This window comes from Gymnoscopelus microlampas, assembly GCF_963454915.1.
Source record: "Gymnoscopelus microlampas genome assembly, chromosome: 12".
NCBI classification, from domain to species: Eukaryota; Metazoa; Chordata; class Actinopteri; order Myctophiformes; family Myctophidae; genus Gymnoscopelus; species Gymnoscopelus microlampas.
This window is the reverse complement of record NC_139949.1, coordinates 17,689,499-17,709,692: the sequence shown is the minus strand read 5'-3', so window position 1 is coordinate 17,709,692 and position 20,194 is coordinate 17,689,499. Positions and strand designations below refer to the sequence as shown.

The following is a 20,194-nucleotide window of genomic DNA, read 5'->3' as shown; positions in this document are numbered from 1 at the left end:
TTGATTGGAGTCTCCCAGGGGTCTATACTAGCACCCCCCCCCCCACACCTTTGCCCTCTACAAATCTCTTCGCCGGAAATGGCAGATCTGCAAGCTCACAAAGCGTTGAGAGCTTGTAGATCAGCTATTTTCGCTGAATGTCCGCCCCCAGAATAGGTATGCTTCTAGGGTTCATGTGGTTAAAACTTAGTTACATCATTCTGAAAACAAGTTACTAACGCTCCAGCTTTATTTTCATCCTGTCCAAATTGGATGTGTGTCATAATTTTCATTCAGAATAAAGCCATGCATTTCTACATGAAACTGAGTATGTGTTATTTTAACATTACTTTTCAGACAACAATATGAGAAAAGGAGCATCTTCTTTTATTAGTTAAACTCAAATATATTCAGAGCACATTGGTATTCTCAAAGAAGCAACACAAATATATTTAATATGAATGCATACATTGTCTTATGCAAACGCACAAATTCAAACAAACACACTGAAAAACTAAAAATAAAAAGGTATTTAAAAGGAACTGATAAAAGGTATTTTCAGAAGAGCTAACTATGTACATGTTCATCTCCAATGACCTGTTATTGACAGTTCTCTACTGTCCTTCCCCTGGCTTTACAAAGAGGCATATTCAAAGAGCAATTATGTGGCAGGGAGCTGGACCTTCTGGCTGCTGATGATGTCACCAAGCTTCTGTTTGATCTTCAAGAAGTGACGCTTAAACTCAAGACCGTCGCCCTGGAAACCGTACACAAGAAGACACCGGTTGGTGACTATGTCTGTGTAGAAAACATTCAAGGCATATTTGCCAGCACTAGCCTATATACAGAGATCCCCATAAATGGAGACTATCAACTTACAAAGTCGTCATAGATACCTACAGTAAATGCGTGTCATATATACGGAGTCTGACATCAGCAACCTCTGCCCAGATCTCCATATATAGAGATAACCGTCACGTCCAGGACTGACAGCATAGTCCCATATTCGGGTATAACCGACAGTATAAAAGGCTCGATGTGCCTTAGCTGGAGTCAGTCCCAGCAGCGACTCCGAGAGAGATTAACCACTAACAGAGAGAGAAGCATCAAGAGATTCCAGTCATAATCGATTCTATAGCCTGACACATATTCTCATAGGGGCTTTCGGATTTGGATAACGAGCCAGCCGATCGAGAGTTTCTACAGTCTGTCTAGCTAAAGAGCACGCTCACACATAACAGAGTAAGCTGTCGCAACACTGACAAACTGAACTTTTATCGGAACAGACTGGGTTTCAAACGGTTTTGTAACTGCACAAGCTTAGTGGCCTTGTGGTTGGTTAGAGTGCCCGCCCTGAGATTGGTTGGTCGGGGTTCGATCCCCCGACCGGGTCATACCAAATTCTATATAAAATGGGATCCAATGCCTCCCTGCTTTGCATGTAGCTTCAAGGGTTGGATTGGGAGTAAGTCCCTGCGACATACTAGCATCATGGCTGGGGGATGTACATCAAGCCGCTACAGAAACAGGAGATAGGGCCTATGGGCCACATGGCTCGGCAAGGCTTACTTACTTCACTTATATGCAATTTTGGCATTCAGTTTTAGGTTTATTTTGTGTACAGCACACGTGATATAATTTTCTTTGGCTGTGAGAAATTGTATGCGTGTGCATAAACATAATAGCTCAACTGGTATGAAGAAAGTTTAAAATGTTGTGGTAATTAAGTCAGTTGTCTATATATTGAATATTAATCAAAATATCAAATCGATATTATGTTTCTATGTCGATGACCCTGTCAGGAGAACTGGTGACATGTGACCCAAATGAGGCCCCTGATACACTGGTAGAGGATCATGGTTTTAAGGATAAAACATGCAGAGACAAGGACACGACAAGCTTTAACTAATACGTTTATGTTACTTCCAGCCCTAACCACATGGTGGCAATGTTGCATAATACATTTGCCACACTGCGCTTTGAACTTTGGTATACAGGTTTAAATCAATTCAAGACACCAGCCTAGCCATTCGTTTTTGTTTGTCTGTTGGATTCCTACCTATTAGTCCAGGGTTTGTGTCCATTTTCAAAAGTTAAATTCAAACACCAGTTGGAGCTCAAGCCCATCATTAGCCTTAAAATAGCATGTTTACTTGGGTTTCCAGTGCTAACCTGGTTTGATTCCACCCACCTGAGATAGCCTGAAGTCCAGCAGAACTCTCTGATCCATCTCCAGCAGATGGACTTTGAAGATTAGCTTGCTGTTGCGTTTGTCATATGTGCTCACTGTCACCTGTTGGGGGTAAAAAAAAGAGGGCAATTAAATAGGGATAAGCAATAGGACATCAAATCAATGTCAGAATTATTAAAAACTTTTGCCTTGCTTAAGATTAATGATTATTGATTAATGAACAATAAAAACATAAAATAAGCAGATCTACAAGCGATGTGACGTGCTGTGAACTTGTAGATCGGTTAGTTCAGCCATTTTTGTACGGCACCATTGAACAACTAAGTATAATACAGGGTTAAGTGGTTAATCAGACTGAACAATTTAGTTGATTATAACAATTACATATACTATTCAAAATATTCAATTATTTATTATTTTATTTGTTATAAGTCGGTTTCTGCTTCTATATATATGTTCGGTTAATTGCCTAGCCCTACCATTAAAGGCATTGTACTATAACTCTACTGTGGCAGCTAAGTAATACAAAACAAACTCAACAATGTGTTACAAAGCGCTCTACAGAAAATGCAAATACTTAAAAAGAAAGAAATCAAAGAGCAGACAAAATTAAACAAAGATTTAAAGAAACAATAATAATGGCAACAATCAGTATACGGTAGCAATAAATACTGTGAATGCAAATACAGTATTTAGATGTATAGTCAAATATCTTGGGCCTCATTTAAAAAAAAGCGTATTTTGACTAAGCTGATGATCATGATAGTAGATAGCTGATGACGAGACAACTGGGCGTTTTATTTTATTTGGGAACCGTTGGCATTGTGGTCTTCTCCGTCAATAATGAGATGAGTCAGTTGTGCTACATATTTGATGTTGCAGGCTCATAATGTGCACTGCAATGTTAATTTGTACAATTAGGTTACACTACAGTTAACCCCCAAACACCCATCCTTAAAGTGTAGCTACTATAAATGAGACCCCTGGTTCAGGAAATGTGTCTGCACATTGCTTATGTTAAAGTGAGCAATGTGTGTGTAAACATTACTTGTGTGTGAAAACATGAGATTAACTCATACAGAGTTAGTGAGATTGAGAGTGATTGAGTGAATGTACAGAGTTGGCGAGTTTCTAAGTAAGCCAGATACAGAGAGATTTATAAATAGATATTCTGTAATAAGATTGTAATCAGACAGACAGACGGAGAATGTCTGTGCAGATGAACGCACCTGGTTGGCACAAGTGTGTTTGAAGGTGAGCCCCAGGCTAAGGCAGGCATCTCTCAGGGCAGAGAAAGTGCCATCTGGGTCCAGAGTGGTGAAGAACCTCGTCATCCTCCGCACCAACCTCTGCCAGGGTGTCTAGACAATGAGAACAGACCAGAAAGACTTCATTGTTATAGCGAGATGTGAATGTGTGCGTATGTGTAAGGTAGGACTTCAACCTACTTTCAATGTACATACTGCAATAGGGCTGCAACTAACAATTACTTTCAGAATTGATTTATCAGGCGATCATTTCTTAACCACTTCCCTCCATTTTCGCTCAACATTAAATGTCTTCGCAGAAAATAGCCAATCTACAAGATCGATTAGTCGTTTCACCCCTACTTCAAGCTGCTTCCGATGTATGCAAAACAAATATAGCAATCCCTATTACTGTTTTTACCTGGCTGGGTCCTGGTGTACCTAGTAGCTGGCTACCCAGCAGCATGTGTTCAGGCTTGGATGGCTGGGAAAAGGAGACCTCAGCTTCCCTAAGACACACTGTGGTCTCCCATGTACAGCTGCCTGCAAGAGGATCAGGCTGGGAGCTGGAGAACTGCATCCTGTCATCACTGTGAAAACACAACCACGACATCTAAACTGACCAGTACATTTTTACACACAAAGAAAATATCATCGCTGTTGTGTCGAAAACCTGTATTTCCATATTTTTTTGTTTTTTCATAAATGAATGAATTTATACTACTGTGCCGTTATGACTGTGTCACGCAAAAGTAAATATAAATATTTAACCAATTAAAAGTATTAACAAGAGCTTGCGACTAAATAATAACTACATTGGATCCAATGGAACACAGGTTTTGGACATACAAGGTTTCTGCCCGTCAGCGACGATATGACCCATGTGAGGGGGTGCTCTCATAGGTCATATTGACACTTTGTGTGGAAGAAAAAGAAAGGTGGGTATACATGGTCTCCTCTAGACAGTGTATGCACATAGTCTTTGCAAAGTTTTGACTGATTATACCAATGGTATCTTAGTGATCCCGTGATAATAGAGAAATACATCCACATACAAAGCCAAAAAAAAAATCTGACCTGCTGGTTCGGGATATTTGTCCTGAATCGGATTTAAGGAATTTGTGCGCAGGTCCGTGGGAATGAGACTGTCGGTTTCCACCTAACGGAGCACATCAGTGAAATATATTGTACATTCAATATAACATATCAAATGATCTGACTCTTAACATATGTATCTCTCCTAGTGCTGTTTGTGGTAATTTAAAAAAACATTGCAAACAATCTACTGTATGAAAGACAACACAAAGTTATTTTTTTTTAATTATTTTCAAATTATTTTTAGGGTTAAGAGTTAATGATGGGGGAACCGTTTCAAAAGCTATGCTTACCTGCTTTATGGGTTTGGGTGAACCAACGGTCTTTCTTTATGTCCAGGATTGAGATCCGTCCCTCTGGACCGGCCAACAATAATTTAGACAACAGACCTATAGAGAAACAACTGAACATTACATTTGAACATGCAATGATGAACACACCAAGTGTGTGGAAGTTTTTTGTTTGTTTTATCTCATCAAGAAGGGAAATGGGGACAATTCAAATATGTGTCTTTGTTTTAGGTCTTACTAAGTGGCGTTGGTGGGATCTTTTTCCAAGGTGGCAAGTAGGTTTTCCTCTGGAGCCAATCTGAATACTCTTGACAGCTCTCACTGGGCTGGTCCCATGGCAACTCTGAAAGAATTAGAAACAAAGGACATGAGGCTGAGTCTAAGAATGAGAACGCTCTGGGTAAAGAGATAGATCCATCATTCATTCTGGTTCAAAAAATGTAATAGTGGCAGATGTATTAGCACAGACTAGCCTGTGTAAGTAATTAAGTAGCCTTGGGAACCAATGGTTCATGTGGCCCAGAATAATATAATAATATTAATCCCCAGTGCTTTTTCTTTTTTTTTGGCAATGTATATTTGCACAGATGTGAAATTTGTCCTCTGCAATTACCCATCCTATAATAACTAGGAACAGTGAGCAGCCATTGTGCAGCGCTCAGGGAGCAATTAGGGGTTAAGAGTCTTGCTCAGGGACACACATCGACACATTGCTGGCCTGGCCTGGAATCGTTCCTGAGCCTCTGGCTCCCCTGGCGGGCTCACTAACCACTCAGCTAAGGCCGCCCCAGAAGTCAGGAGCCCTCCCGTTTCCGTAGTGTGAGGCGGCTTGATATAAAAGAACATCCCCTGGACATGATGCTAGTACGGAGGCATTGGTCCATATGGTCTTTGGTATGACTCGGCAGGGTTTTGAACCCCAACCTCCCAGTCTAAGGGCAGACAGTGGCACTCTAACTTCTGAGCTTTTGAGATGTATGTACCATGTGAACATTTTAAACAGTCAGACAGATTTATGTTGATATGATATCTCATATAAAAATCATCACCAAAAGTCCCAATATTAGTCCGGCACTAATGTCAAAAACATATATTAAGACACCAATGACCCCACAATCTCAGTTCAGGTCACTCAGATCAATAAATCAATGCAAATAAATAAGTTCAAACAGTTCCCTACCTCCGGCAAGCATGGCCGTGAGAACTATTCCACAGGCCCATACGTCTGCAGGCTGGGCTCTGAACTCCGTTCGGCTGAGAAGTTCTGGGGCCACGTAGGGAAGTGTTCCACAGAGCCTGGTGAGAAGGCGCTCACGGCCTTTGTGACGAAACATAGTGGCCAAGCCGAAATCTGTCAGCTTCAGGTTATCTTGGCGTAAGAAACAACACAAGCATTAATAAACAACAGGACTCCACAAACAGACCAAGATGACTCATAGATAAATAAAAGCCATAGGCAAGCAGATAAATCATTTGAAATAATTAAGCTTTTAGACTGTTGTACAGACTACATTACAGTAAAAAAAATCTATTAAAGCTGCAGCGACACTTTCATCATATAGAATAATCAAACGCAACCGACTATCACATATTTTGCGCTCCTCTAACCTTATATGCCCATATACTATGGGCATATAAGGGACACAGACAAACAGACGGGCACAGCGGGCCATTGCATAACCCGCTGGGGAGTGCATTCCCAGCTTGCATCATTACTGACTTGCGTGGTCCCGAGTAGGCGGGTGCCCGAAAGGCACCGGTACTATTTCAATATTCAGAGAAGAGAAAAAGAACACTAGAATGGCCATACATATTCCCTCACCTTTGTCATCCAGTAATATGTTCTCAGGCTTTATGTCTCTGTGTGTGATCCCAATACTGTGGAGGTACTCCTGTAAGAGGTTGAAAAACAGTACATCATGAAATGTGGAGGTGATCTGCACTGACATTCCCCCACAGCAGCTGAAAGTTGCCTGGGAAGGGGACATCTGGATTCTGGACTGCTCCGTTTTCCATATTCAATTAGATTTTTTTCCTTTTGTTTCGCTTTTTTTTTCTTCTTGACTTTATTTTTTGTGAAACCTTTTTTAGCATGCACAGAATTTGAAGAAGCAGCATGGAAATGGATGGATGACCAACAGACAGACTGTCAACCAGACACTCACCACGGCTGCAATCAGCTGCAGAAAAAGCCTGTGCGCTTCTTGCTCTTCCATCCCCACATCAGGTTCTGAAATGGAAAAAAGAGGTATAACAAACAGCTCTAACCAGGTTCACTTGCATTAGACCAGTAAATCAGTTGTAAAAAACTCAATTAGTAAAAGACTTGTGTACATTCCAAAGTATATAATGGCATATAGTGTATAACATCTCTGATAGTGACAAGTGTTGCACATTTAGAGCAAGTATTATGAACCTTGTGTGAGTGAGTGAGTGAGTGAGTGAGTGAGTAAACATGTCTGAGTGAGTGACTGAACCTATTTTTTAAGCATTAAATTATGGCCATTGCCGTTATGTTATCGGCAGACTGACTGCTTGAGTTCCAAGGACAACCTGGGGACTTTCTGAAAATAATACGGTCTGCCTCACCTATCCGGTCAAACAACTCTCCTCCACTGCAGTACTCCAAGAAGAGATAGACGGTCTGCCCCTCTTTTCGATGTCCAAAGAAGCGCACAATATTGGCATGGCTGAGCGCCTATGAGCAGAGCTGGACGTTAAAATAGATTGCATGCGTATATACACTCATTGACCACACAGACCAGTAGAATCTGGGATGAAATCCACTGCCTTAATGGGGCATGTTGTAGCCCCACTTACTTAATTACACACCAACTTACAAACATACAGTACATAAAAATGATTTCTCTTTTTGGTAAATAAGAAACTCAGTACAAAAAAACAAAACTAAATTAACATTTCTGAGACTAGAACCATGCAAGGGTGGGATCGACCAACCTTGTGAATGCAGACCTCCTTCTTCACATTGTCAGCGCACTCCTTAGCCTGAGAGGTGTCGATCACTTTTACTGCTACCGCCTCCTCTGTCTGTCTGTTTACCAGCAACCTTACTCTGGTAAAGAGGAATGAGAAAGAAGCACAACAGCAGCAGTGAGAAGATGATGAAAATGTCATACTCCCCTTGCCCTGTGCTAATGAGAAGAGGGTAGTGGGAATGAGATATCAACATTGAATCTGTCACCATCCTTGACACCAAAAGTCTGAGTTATAATACTCACTGCTATAATGGCCCCAGAGAGGTTCTCGATTCCAAACCACCCACAATGTATTTGAGCTATACTATAATGTATTTAGTATGATGCTTTGTACAATGTCCTACAGGGATAAAACATCTCGCCACAGTCAGATCAACGTTGCATTATGTTGAAATGCTTTGTGAGAGCATTTCACAGAACAATTATATATCAGCTACTAAGCATTTTTCTAACAGTGTATTCAAAATTAAAGAACACATTACTGATCATAAAAATAACACCCACAGTACAAGTCAAAAAAATAATGTCTTGGTGTGAAACGTGACTGAATGACACACACTGAATTAAAACAGGGACATTATGTAAATGAAGATAATCATACAAAGAATCATAATGATAACTTACTCTCCATAGGCTCCCTCTCCTAGTGTCTGCACCAGGTCCCAGCCCTGTACGAAAGGCACCGCCATGCTACGACACACAATTACTTACTTTTCACACATAATGTTGTAATAATGGAAATGTTTTTTAAACAGAATCACTAAATTGTGGGTATAAAGAGTCGGATGAGCTATCTAGGATTAGACTAAATAAAACAATTTATTGCCCAGTAGAACACTGAACCACTTTCAACCTGATTTTGGAACCACTTTCAACCCTATTTTGGATACCGTACAGCTTGTAGTTCGGATATTTTTAATATGGCTAAAACCTTATAACTCTATGGTATGGGCTAAACTCTAAAGTGGTCGAAAGGAAGCGGTGGTTTACCTGGACTTGTTTTACTCGAAACCAGCGGCGTTTCTTAATTTAAAGCAGATAGAAACAGTGACATTTGCTAAGAGACACAGTATGAAGTGAATTGTTGTCATAAAGTTGGCGCTCTCCGTTCTGCGGGCTTCTTTTGACTATTTCCGCCATGCGTACGTAGCACCCGGCATCGTCACCAGTGTTGCCAAATCTTGCGAAGCAATCAGGTCCAGGAAAACAAGCCCAAAAGAAGCGCCTACGCCACATGACTCCTCGAGCACTGTTAGTTCCAGGAGGACCAGGACATGAAAATATGTGAGAAGAGAACCACCACTGGTTTAAATAAAAATGTTACAATCAAAGTCCAAATAAGTAACACTTTAGAAACAAGCCAAAAGAAACGCAACCCGGAACTACCAATATTTAAAAAGCAACTTTACAGAAAAAGAAGCCCAAAGTCACTAATAATAAGCAGACATGGCAACACTGATCGTCACTTCCGCAGAAAGAGACAGTTTGCAGATTTAGGACGGATACGGATACTGTTCGTGAGCTAGTATGTAATCTCATAGATATAGAAACCTAGATACCTCATTGGCCTCTGCAGTTCGTTGGAGCAACTCGTATCGCGGCCGCCATTTTCGCGTAGGAAAACGGACACTCAAAGTGACTACTGGCCAATCACAGCGCTCACAGCGCGTTGACTACTGGCCAATCACAGTGCGTCTTTTCTAAGATTTGTCAGAATCTAGTTGTCCCGCCCCCACTTGCCTCTGATTGGCCTACCGAACGCCCCCTTCTGTGACACACACGGAAGCTTCAGGGAAGCTTTCCTACGCTAAAATGCCCCCCGTGATACCAATGCCTCAGAGTCGAAGGAGGCGTCTACCTTTATATGTCTCTGTGTAATCTCGCGTCTCGAGCCATGTGTCACTCTACAGTAGGCGGGCTTTAGACCGGATCTGAGTACTGAGCAGTACATAGACACCACTTTTATAAGAAAAGCCTGGTGAAGCGAGGTGACCTCTGGCTGAATAACTTTTACGTTTGTTTATAATGAAACTCTTGTTTTAGACTAAAAAAATTGTTTCATTATAAACAAACTTAAAAGTAATTCAGCCAGAGGTCACCTCGTGTCGGCAAGCTTTTCTTAAAACGTTTAGCTAGTGTATAATATATTTTAACCATGTATTAAAATGTATAAAGTTGCAATGCAATAGCTCCCAAAGACATCGTCTAAAAGAAAAAGACTAGTCCATCTCCCACGCACTGACTGTACAAAAACATGTATTTTTGTTTATGCACACTTTATTTTTGTATGTTATACATAAATAATCAATCAATATTCAAAATCAAGCGCATTTAACAGGTTGTATAGGGTGGATGGAATGCATGTATGCTACATTACTATATTTGTAAATTGTATTAAATGTGATTTAGAGATCCCTTCAATTGCCTTTTGAACACACATCACCAGACACAGTACATAAGGCAGCTGTGTTATCCTTGTAGCCTAATGTGTGACTGTACCTCGTGCTGTTTGCATTTCTGTCTAATAAAGTATTCAATAAATCAACACCACCAGCCAAGTTGAAACCTTGACCACAGAGGCAGTGCGGGGTGCAGGTTTGCCAGGCAACAAGTGGAATTCAGTACAATAACATTAAACAACAATGAGGAATCAACATTATAATGCAGAGTAGGACTAGGCAATATATCAATATAATATCAATATCGTGTTAGGACATCGCAATATTGTGATAAAGCATAAGCATATTTTTCTTCCTGGCTTTAAAAGGCTGCATTACAGTAATGTACTGGTAATTTTCTGAATACCTGACTGTTATATCTGTTCTATTATTTTCCTTTAACCAGTGCCATTTAGTTATTATAGGGGCATTACTGATGGTTATTTATCAAAGATATCACCGTATACATTCTGCGAAACAGACAGAGCAAGAAAAGTCTGAGATCTTGTGATGAGTAGGCCTGTCACAATTATTACATAATCGCCCAATCGCAATTATTTGAGATAATCAATCTCATCAATTGTCGTCAATTGTTGTGCATAATTGTGAGAATCATTTCCATTCATAATCTGTATGAATTCATTTACATTTACAAGCTAACATGCTGCAATGCGGTGTGAGCTTGTAGATCAGCTATTTTCACTATTTTGTAACATGCATGGCCTGTTTTAACATACTACATTATTTTGATAATTGGTACAGGTCATTATCAGTAATTCATTTGTAAATTTCAGTTATCAAATAATTATTAAGTCAAACAATTTGTTTAAGTTCAATTCCAAAAACACAATTAAATCGTTAATCCCAATTATTTGTATGACAATTAATCGTCAACTAAAATGTTGATGTTCATGATCGTGACAGCCCTAGTGATTCCCTAGTGATCAGGACCAGGTCTCACTCTGGAGTTGACCCGTCTGCTCCATTGTGGTCAGCATCTGGTCTGCCTCTTCCAAGGACAGACCTCCTCCTTGCTTAAATACCTCTTGCAGTGCTTCACGCACACTGGCCGGCATCTCTTTGGCACGGCCTGCTATGTAAAAACAGCCACCCCTATTTGCAATCAAGTCCCACAAGAGTTCAGCCTGCTCTTTGACACGGTGCTGCACATAGATCTTGTCCTCCTGGTCTCGCGAGAAGGCAGTGAAGCAGGTCAGATGTCCAGCCATGGTCATGTCCTGCCAGTCTGAGTGGAAGAAATAGTCCTTGAACTCAGAGCGAGCGCCAAAGAACAACACATTAGACGTTTTTCCCTGAGCTACTCTCTCTTGCAAGGCTGATCTAAAGGGTGCCACTCCTGTTCCAGGCCCAACCATGATCACAGGCGTCTCCTGTTTGCTTGGGAACCTTAAAGTTCCCTTCTTAACCCACAAAGGCACATATACTTCCCCATGTGCGGGGTCCAGCGAAGCTAACCACGTGGAGCAGAGGCCTTTGCGAGGTTTATGCATCTTGGTTTTGTAGCGTACCACAGCTACTAAGATCTGGATCCGGTTGGGGTGTGCAAGGAGGGAGGAGGCGATGGAGAAGGAGCGTGGCTGGATCTCAGGGAACAGATCCAGGATGTAGTCTACCTTCAGTTCTGCAGCAGTGTGAGGGAAGTCTGCCAACGCTTCTAAGACAGTGCGTCGTGGCCGTGTGCAGTAGTCATGCAGGTCATCTTGGCCCTGGGCAGAGCTGAACTCAATCAGCTTCTCCTTTTCTATGTCGTTGGTGGCAAAAGTGGACAGCATCTCAAAGAAGGAGCGGCGTGGCACAGCAGAAATGTCCAAGAAATGTTTCACCAGGTGGTCAACTGTACAGAGCTGGGGCAACCTAGCTGGAACTGTAGTGTTACTGTCTGTTGCCGTTAGAGTAAACTGGGCATTTGGATCTAATCGTAGCAACTGACAAAATTGATGTACATCTTCTTGTGTGTTATATGGATGCATCATCACCACATCACCAGCAGAAAACTCGATGTTGGAGCCAGTAATGTCAAACTCAATGTGTCGCACATCTTGGAAATGGGAGGCATCTGTTACTCTCGGATTGGACACCAATTTAGCTGGGAAGGGGTGGATTTGTGAAGGCACCATTTGTCGCTTTGGAGACATGTGATCTGGATTTTCTTTTACATCATCTACGAAGTGGAAAATGTACCTTGGAGGGAGTGGTTCATCTTCTCTGAGCGGAATCACATGTCCAAGAGTTGGGTACAGAACTAACACTCTCTCCCAAAATGATCTGAGCCATGGGTCAACCACAGCATCTAGTCCCAGGTCATGCTGATCATCTGCCAGTCCAGCTGGCTGCAGCATGCTGGCACCCAACTGCACAAGGCGCTTATGAAGCTTCTTAGCTACAAAATTGAACTTCGGATAGGAAGAGTCTCCTAGGCCCAGTACTGCACATTCTAGCTGACACAGAGAGCCAGCAGGCAAAGATTTCCTGAAGAGGAACCTCCAGAAATTATTCATATTGTCAGGAGGGTCTCCTTGACCAGTGGTGGCGCACACAAAAACAACCAGAGGCTCGGAGATTAGATTAGCTACATTGTAGCTATCCAGCGGTGAAATTTGGACGTGCAGCCGCTTCCTCTGTGCCTGTCTCCCGATGCGATGTGCAGTGTCCTCGGCTGTACCCGTCTGGCTCCCGTAGAGAACTAGCAGCGTTGGGATTGACATTCTGACTTTCTGTGTCTTCTCCGATCCTTCGTTTTGGTTAGTTCCTTAATTAATCTCAATGCCAATAATATTGCTGATCACAGACTTATATCACGATATTATTCAACCATGGGGATAATGCAATGCTGCGGCTGAGAGGTCCTACATCGAGTGAATTGACGTCCACTTTTTCATGCGTCACCGCTTACGTAACACCAACTAGCCAATCCCAGCCCCGTCCGTCCGTCGCCTGAAAACCCCAGTACTTATTTCTATGTACTGCTCCTTGCTCAGACCCGGTCTAGAAACCGCCTACTGTGTCCGGTAATTCGCACGACCACATACATGAACGTACGGTTTCCGTATCCGCTCAACACCAGGACCGGATCAGCAACCTGCAGGAAAAAAAAGGCTGGGTTTCCGAGGCTACCTGCAGAGTGAATTGATCCCTGACTGATCCCAGTTTAGAAGATAATTTATCAACAGTCTTACAATTCAGAAGTTCTACTTTTCAACAAACCGCATACATTACAAAAATAAACTAGAAAAAGTGCTCCTCGGAGCACAACTCTCCGCTGTTGGGAATGTTGGGAATGTTCTATCTGTATAAGTGTCCTATCCGTCCTGTCTGTATAAGTGTCCTATCCCTCCTGTCTGTATAAGTGTCCTATCCGTCCTGTCTGTGTAAGTGTCCTATCCGTCCTGTCTGTGTAAGTGTCCTATCCAATTGTTACAGTATCCGCCATTTCTCAACCATTTCGTGATTGTTCCTGTCTTACCTCACTCTTACCAGACTTGTGTTGGGAATGTTGGGAATGTTCTAATTCTTATGTTCTAACTGTCCTATCCATCCTGTCTGTATAAGTGTCCGATCCGTCCTGTCTATGTAAGTGTCCTATCCCTCCTGTCTGTGTAAGTGTCCTATCCGTCCTGTCTGTGTAAGTGTTCTATCCGTCCTGTCTGTATAAGTGTCCTATCCGTCCTGTCTGTATAAGTGTCCTATCCGTCCTGTCTGTATAAGTGTCCTATCCGTCCTGTCTGTATAAGTGTCCTATCCGTCCTGTCTGTGTACTGTAAGTGTCCTATCCGTCCTGTCTGTGTACTGTAAGTGTCCTATCCGTCTGTGTAAGTGTCATATCCCTCCTGTCTATATAAGTGTCCTATCTGTCCTATCTGCCAATTATGTATCAGCCATGCAGCCATTTCGTGATGGTTCCTGTCTTACCTCACTTTGACGGTGGCAAAGACACCGTCAAAGTGACGCCATGTATTTATACAGTATTTCACCGTATTGTCACATGTCACGTGAGGCTTGACCAATCGGTGTGTCATATTTAGAAAGTGAAAACAAAACTCTCCTGCGGAGAGTAATAAAAATAGTGAATCCATTTGAAATCAAATTTACTCGTAAATTTCCCGGTGTAGGAAATGGTTAACTTTAAACGCCACAGCAAGGCAAATATTAGCTCCAATGATACGACCAATAATAATAATATCTACAAGCTCACAACGTGTCGTATCCGTGACGTGTTGTATCCGTGACGTGTTGTTTTTGTTTCGGTGACACGTCGTACGACGACGCATATCATGCTTTTATACAGTACTTATTTTTAACTCTATGATATTATAACGTATTCCATAACGTATTCCATTGGGGTGCTTTGTGCAATTCATCAATTAATTTGTCAAAATACTTGCAAAACGTCAATGAAGTCCACGATCATAACACCAGGCAGCTCCAAGAATCATGTTCAACCCAGATTTGGCTCAACAAAGGGAATGAACTCGTTCTCATGCTATTCATCAAAAATGTGGAATGCCCTACCAAAAGGAGTGTAAAACCCTACTCACTTTCAAAACTCCCCTAAGATACCGCAGAGGATGCAATTCGAAAATGGCCCCTGTCTCAGACATGCAAAAGTGTCACTTTTCAGCTACAGTCACCTTTTTGGACCCAAATAGGGCAATTGTGTGACACCTGACCCAAAAGAAAACAACATGTTGTCACCTTTTTCACCTCGGGGCTGTTTGCATGCCTGCTGTCTAAGTCTTAACCTTTTCTCTTGTACATTTTCACTCTTCATACCAGTAACCTGTAAGCTGATTGTATGACGTTCTGTATAGTAGTGTATATCTGTCTGTCTCTTTGTCATCATGATTTGTGTGCATGGGGATTTCATCTTAGACAAGCTCAGTGCTTAATCCAGTCTTCCAGTTTAGTAGACCTTGTATTGTGAATTTGTACTTCCATGTACTGTTGTTCTCATGTCTTACTAAATAAAGTACATCAATCAATCAATCGAAACATTAATGACAGACAATGACAGGGTTCCGTTTACCTCCACCACCTGTTCTCTGCCCACCTGATAGGATTGCATCCAGCTCACTGACAGCATCCATTTAAGGAGCAGCAGGTCAATTAATCATTACTGGAAAACTAACAAAACTGAGCTTGGGGTTTGGGAATTGACAAGGTTGTTTGTACTTTGTCTTGGTTTCTCAATAGTTTATTTTATCAGTCATATGACCTTAAGTTCACTCACAAAAACGGATGAAACGAGAAAAACCCATGATTCGTTGGTTAATATTGAAAGTTCTTTAGGCTTGCCAGTGTTGCCACATTTCAGATACAATGGTTCTCAATGGTTATGTGTAGTCTACCTTTGACACACTAAATGTCTCAATAGAAGAGCAGGGAGACAAAATACAACCACAACAATTGTATAAGTTATATTGTATTAATATACTCTACCTGGTAGATTATATTAATACAATAGTAGAGTCTACCATACAGATCAAATCACATTTTATTAATTAAAAAACAGGCTTTAACTTATGTACTGCCTGTACCTTTAAAAATCACCAATAAAGTAGGCTGTTCAGTCAATCAGAAAGTTAAAATGATGAAGCGGAATCCTGCAATGGTGACACTTTATTAGCAATTTGCCAAAAAAGCACAGGAAAGTACAGTTCAATACAAGTTCTGCTAAGAGGATTTTAAACCCAAGAAAGCCTATGGCTTGTTTCCATTGGGGTCCTTTGTATTCAATTCATCGAAACATAAATGACAGACAAATATACACTACTATGCAAAACATCATATAAACAGTTTGAAAACAAAAACAAAAAAGAATATGTACGGGAAACAGTTTGGGGGGGGGGGGGGGGGGGGGCTGTTTACCATATGAGTATTAGTTCACTCATAGTTAATAAGTTACAAAGCGGTAGGCCTTTTATTTACTCTCACTCGCACTGCCTCTTGATAATAAATCCTTGTCTTTTGTGGAATCATCCCATTTTCAACATGGCCTTTTCCATTGACTGGTGTTGGTTTACTGCACTGTTATTATGTCTTCAGTTTATGGGTGAGCTGATTTGCACTACATTATAAACGTAGCTACAAATGATTTAGTATATTGGATTTATTACAGGTAGACCATGTCTTACTCTTGTTATCAGATTAGGCCTATGTCAGTCAGTATTTGACAGCAGCTTGTCTTGTTTTGATTGTGTTTTTTGTTTAGAATAATTCATATTTTCCAAGACGTATCATGATCATCCTTGAAAGTAAAATGTAGTTATAATACTGGTATATTTTTTATTCGCAAACAATATCACAGTTTGAATATTTGCTCCTTGCTAGTTTTACAAAGGCATTTGAAGCTTGATAAGAATTTTGTTCTTGCGCTACTAATTTGTATACAATACATTTTGTTAAGAGTCAGGTCATGGAAAATAACTAAAGAGTACTGTACACAATTTGAGGTACTTTTACTATACTTACATTCTTTTACTTGAGTTTTTTAATTTGTTTGATATTTTGTTTATTTTTTATGACACTACTCCACCACACCTCAAAGGCAAATATTGTTATTTTTACTCGATTACAATTATTTTGTCAGCTTTAGTTATTAGTTAGCCTACGTTGCTGATTTTGATTATTAATACAAAACACGCACAAACTGATAAATTATTATGTATTAGGCTATCCAGCAGCAGCATATAATCAGTCTCACTTTTACCAGCTGCAACATAAGGTGATGAACACATCAATGCATTACTAATTACAATCCAATTCTGAAATGGGCCTTTTGAGTAGGCTTACTTTCAAGATTGGCACTGTAACTATGTTTTGATAGCAATACTTATGTACTGTTACACATGTATAATTTTAATGCAGGTCTTTTTTACTTGTAACAGATTAGTCTATTCTACATTCTGGTATTGCCTTTACTCAAGTATTATACATACTGTAGCTTGATATAAATCCTAAAATGAATAGGCCTACTCTTCTAGGCAGAGGGCAAATTCCTTTGCAAGAATCTTTTGGTGATGATTTAAAAATGTTTACGGGAATATCTAGATTAAGAGGGATGTTATTATTACTATCATTATTATTATTATTATTATTATTATTATTATTATTATTTATTATGATTATTATGATTATGATTATGATTATTATTATTACTACTACTACTACTATGCTTCACCCATAGATGGCGGCAGTGACTAGCTATTTCAAATAATTTCTGAACATGAGTATCCGATTTGAAATACAGATTGAAAAACAACTATAGCCTATTGAAACAGCTGAAACTCCTATAGCCTATACATTTATCAGCAGGTTGTATTATTGAATATTCTGTAGAATATCTGCTTGTGATATTGGACTTTACATTTTCAATTTAGGCTATTTATGACAGGGTAAGAATACATAATTATTAAAAGCCTGTTCAGTTGGCCATAATCACCCTAAGTTTATAAAAGCAATGTCTCTTCAACAATGGGTAGCCTACCGGCGTGATTTGGCCTAGAGCAGGTGTCTTCAACAGTCCGACGAGACCCCTAGGTGGTCCTCAGAGTTAGCCTACTACAGGGGGGCCGCCACATTCTTGTGTGATTTTTGTTGTTGTTGTTGTTGTTAATATAAATCTATTACAAAGATAATGGCAAAGCAAAGATAATATGTTAAACTATTAACTTCCAAGCTAGTCTCAAATCCCTCAACAGTAAAAAAGACATCGATGAGACAATCTGCTATGGTGAGCTTATTTGAAAGCCTCTTATCAAGTTGCATGGAAGCGTAGGCGACTGGTTGGCATCAGTCATATTCTGAAGAATAATGACTGAATATAATAAATAGCATTATCATAACATGAGTGAGGTGTGCTGCCTGGTACTATCATGTAGTGGGGAATAAATTGTATTCCTGATGGAGGATTAAAATGCCAGACATCCCACAGGCCAAGCTGACTGACAAATTCATCCATGAGCAGGCCTAAAACAGCTGAATTGTCAGACGGTGGTAAAGTTAATAGTCGTCTTGCAAGTTCACAGGAGAAATTGTTGTTTTCATTGTTTCATTGTTTTCATAACATAAGCTTCAGTGCTAAGTTTGATAAAGAGGTACACTGTAGACACAATGAGATAGGAGGTTTTGTCAGAAGCGCTTTTTAATACTTTTCATTGGTTCAATATTTTTAGCGGCGCTAGCCGCTGGATCATGCTCTATACCTGACTTTGTCCGTGTTCACCGTCAACGCTCTGATTGGTCAGGCCCGTCAACGCTCTGATTGGTCAGACCCGTCAACGCTCTGATTGGTCAGACCTGTCAACGCTCTGATTGGTCAGACCCATCAACGCTCTGATTGGTCAGACCCGTCAACAAAGTGATTGGTCAAGCTTCACGTGACACATGGCTATAAACACATATCGATGACAAAATGTATCAAAGGCGCCGCTACCTTCACACAGGGTGTGATTTTTTTCTAACCAACACAGAAGTAATGGGTGTTCAATAGCGTTAATTTATGAAAAAACAAAAAAGCACAAAAATGTAGTAAGCTGGTTTCTGCCCGAAAGGCGACGATATGCTAATGGTCAACAATGCCCGTGTGCAAGTTCAGATCTATTGCTCAAGCCACTGAGGAGAATCGTGCGGAACAGACAGGTTTTGATGACAGAGGTTTCCTTGATGGCAGAAGTTTCCTTAATTATAGTAGGATAGTAGGATAATAATATAATAATTTGGGACTGTGGGATTAAAGTACGGAATTCATTAACTGTTCAAATGTTATAAAATTGTGAAATTTGCATGTAAATCTTGTAACTGTCATGGAATTATGAACTTACTGACCGTTACTTTGTGATTGTGTATTTTATGTTGTTCTATGTTTCGTCTTATTTATTTGTATTGCCTTGTTTGTGTTGTGCATTTTCTATTCTATGGTAAACTTTGAATGAGATAAGACAAACCATTATTGATCTGAATTAAAACAGCAACAACAGTAAGAATTAAACATAATCATCTCAATGAATTTGTTTTCAAGGTGGTGGAGCAGAGCGGAACTGCACTGAAGAAAATGTACAGATTGAAGGAGGTCATTACACCCTGACCAATGGACTGAAAAGTAACAGCAAGTTGGACTATCAATGCCCCCCAAATTACTATCCATACCCTGCTTTGTCTCGCCTATGTCAGCCCACTGGTACCTGGCTACCTAAGCCGAGATCCCGTCCTCGTCAGGCATGTAGATGTAAGTGTCGACTGAGGCCACGTCTTTCTAGAAATTAGGATTTTACCATTTATTCTATCAAGGATCATGTCAGTTCATACTCCATCACTCTATCGTTTAACTGGCATAATCTTCAATGTAACAACGTGATGCAATGCGTTATCAATCAATCAATCAATCAACTTTATTGTCACAACACAATTACAGGTAACGTTTGCAGCTCAGGGAGCAAAAAGAAGATCATTGGAAAACATGATGAGCACAAAAAGCCTGAGAAAGCAGCATGTTAAAATCAGTATCTTGTAATTAAAAGAGGTCCTAAATCACATGTAGTGCATTAGGTATAGTGCATGTCAGTATCATGTTGCTTAGAAGTCCTTAAAAGTGCATCAGTAAAGTGCAAATCAGTTAAGCACTGGCGACAGTCGTAGGTTTTGTTCAGAAGCCTGACAGCTGCTATAAACAGTCTCTTGTTATGTGATAGTCTGGTATTGCTTGCCAGGTCGAGGGTGCGGCAGGGGTTTGAGCAGGCTGTGGCTGGGGTGATGACTGTCCCTGATGATACTCTCAGCCTTGGCTACGCATCGCTTGTCGTGTATTTCCTGGGGGGAGGGAAGCTCACCTCCTACGATGCGCTGAGCTGTCCGCACCACTCTCTGCAGGGCTTTGCGGTTGAGGACAATACAGTTCCCATACCGAGCGGTGGAGCCACTCATCAGGTCACTCTTGATGGTA

The 20,194-nt window shown here is 40.7% G+C and overlaps 2 protein-coding genes across 2 annotated transcripts; both read right to left on the bottom strand.

Moving 5' to 3' along the window:
- Window positions 1-349: 349 nt before the first annotated feature.
- On the bottom strand, window positions 350-8,946 carry chek1 (checkpoint kinase 1). Its single transcript, XM_084074904.1, has 14 exons — window positions 8,789-8,946; window positions 8,423-8,488; window positions 7,761-7,875; window positions 7,392-7,500; window positions 6,968-7,032; window positions 6,625-6,694; window positions 5,983-6,171; window positions 5,041-5,145; window positions 4,806-4,901; window positions 4,495-4,576; window positions 3,839-4,007; window positions 3,400-3,531; window positions 2,171-2,272; window positions 350-736 (listed from the first exon to the last, which is right to left on the bottom strand). The coding sequence occupies exons 2-14, from the start codon at window positions 8,485-8,487 to the stop codon at window positions 641-643; spliced, it is 1,395 nt and encodes a 464-aa protein (XP_083931030.1). The 5' UTR covers window position 8,488; window positions 8,789-8,946; the 3' UTR covers window positions 350-640.
- Window positions 8,947-10,104: 1,158 nt separating this feature from the next.
- On the bottom strand, window positions 10,105-13,098 carry ndor1 (NADPH dependent diflavin oxidoreductase 1). The gene has a single exon (XM_084074031.1). The coding sequence runs from the start codon at window positions 12,960-12,962 to the stop codon at window positions 11,181-11,183; it is 1,782 nt and encodes a 593-aa protein (XP_083930157.1). The 5' UTR covers window positions 12,963-13,098; the 3' UTR covers window positions 10,105-11,180.
- Between the last annotated feature and the right edge of the window lie 7,096 nt (window positions 13,099-20,194).

What these genes read in the sequence shown, in the direction of transcription:
- ndor1 (XM_084074031.1), bottom strand. Translation starts at nt 12,962, where the DNA reads ATGTCAATCCCAACGCTGCTAGTTCTCTACGGGAGCCAGACGGGTACA.
- chek1 (XM_084074904.1), bottom strand. Translation starts at nt 8,487, where the DNA reads ATGGCGGTGCCTTTCGTACAGGGCTGGGACCTGGTGCAGACACTAGGA. An exon ending in CAAATATCCCGAACCAGCAG is followed by an intron (nt 4,008 to 4,494) that starts GTCAGATTTTTT and finishes GTGTTTTCACAG; the next exon opens with TGATGACAGGATGCAGTTCT. An exon ending in AACACACTTGTGCCAACCAG is followed by an intron (nt 2,273 to 3,399) that starts GTGCGTTCATCT and finishes TACCCCCAACAG; the next exon opens with GTGACAGTGAGCACATATGA.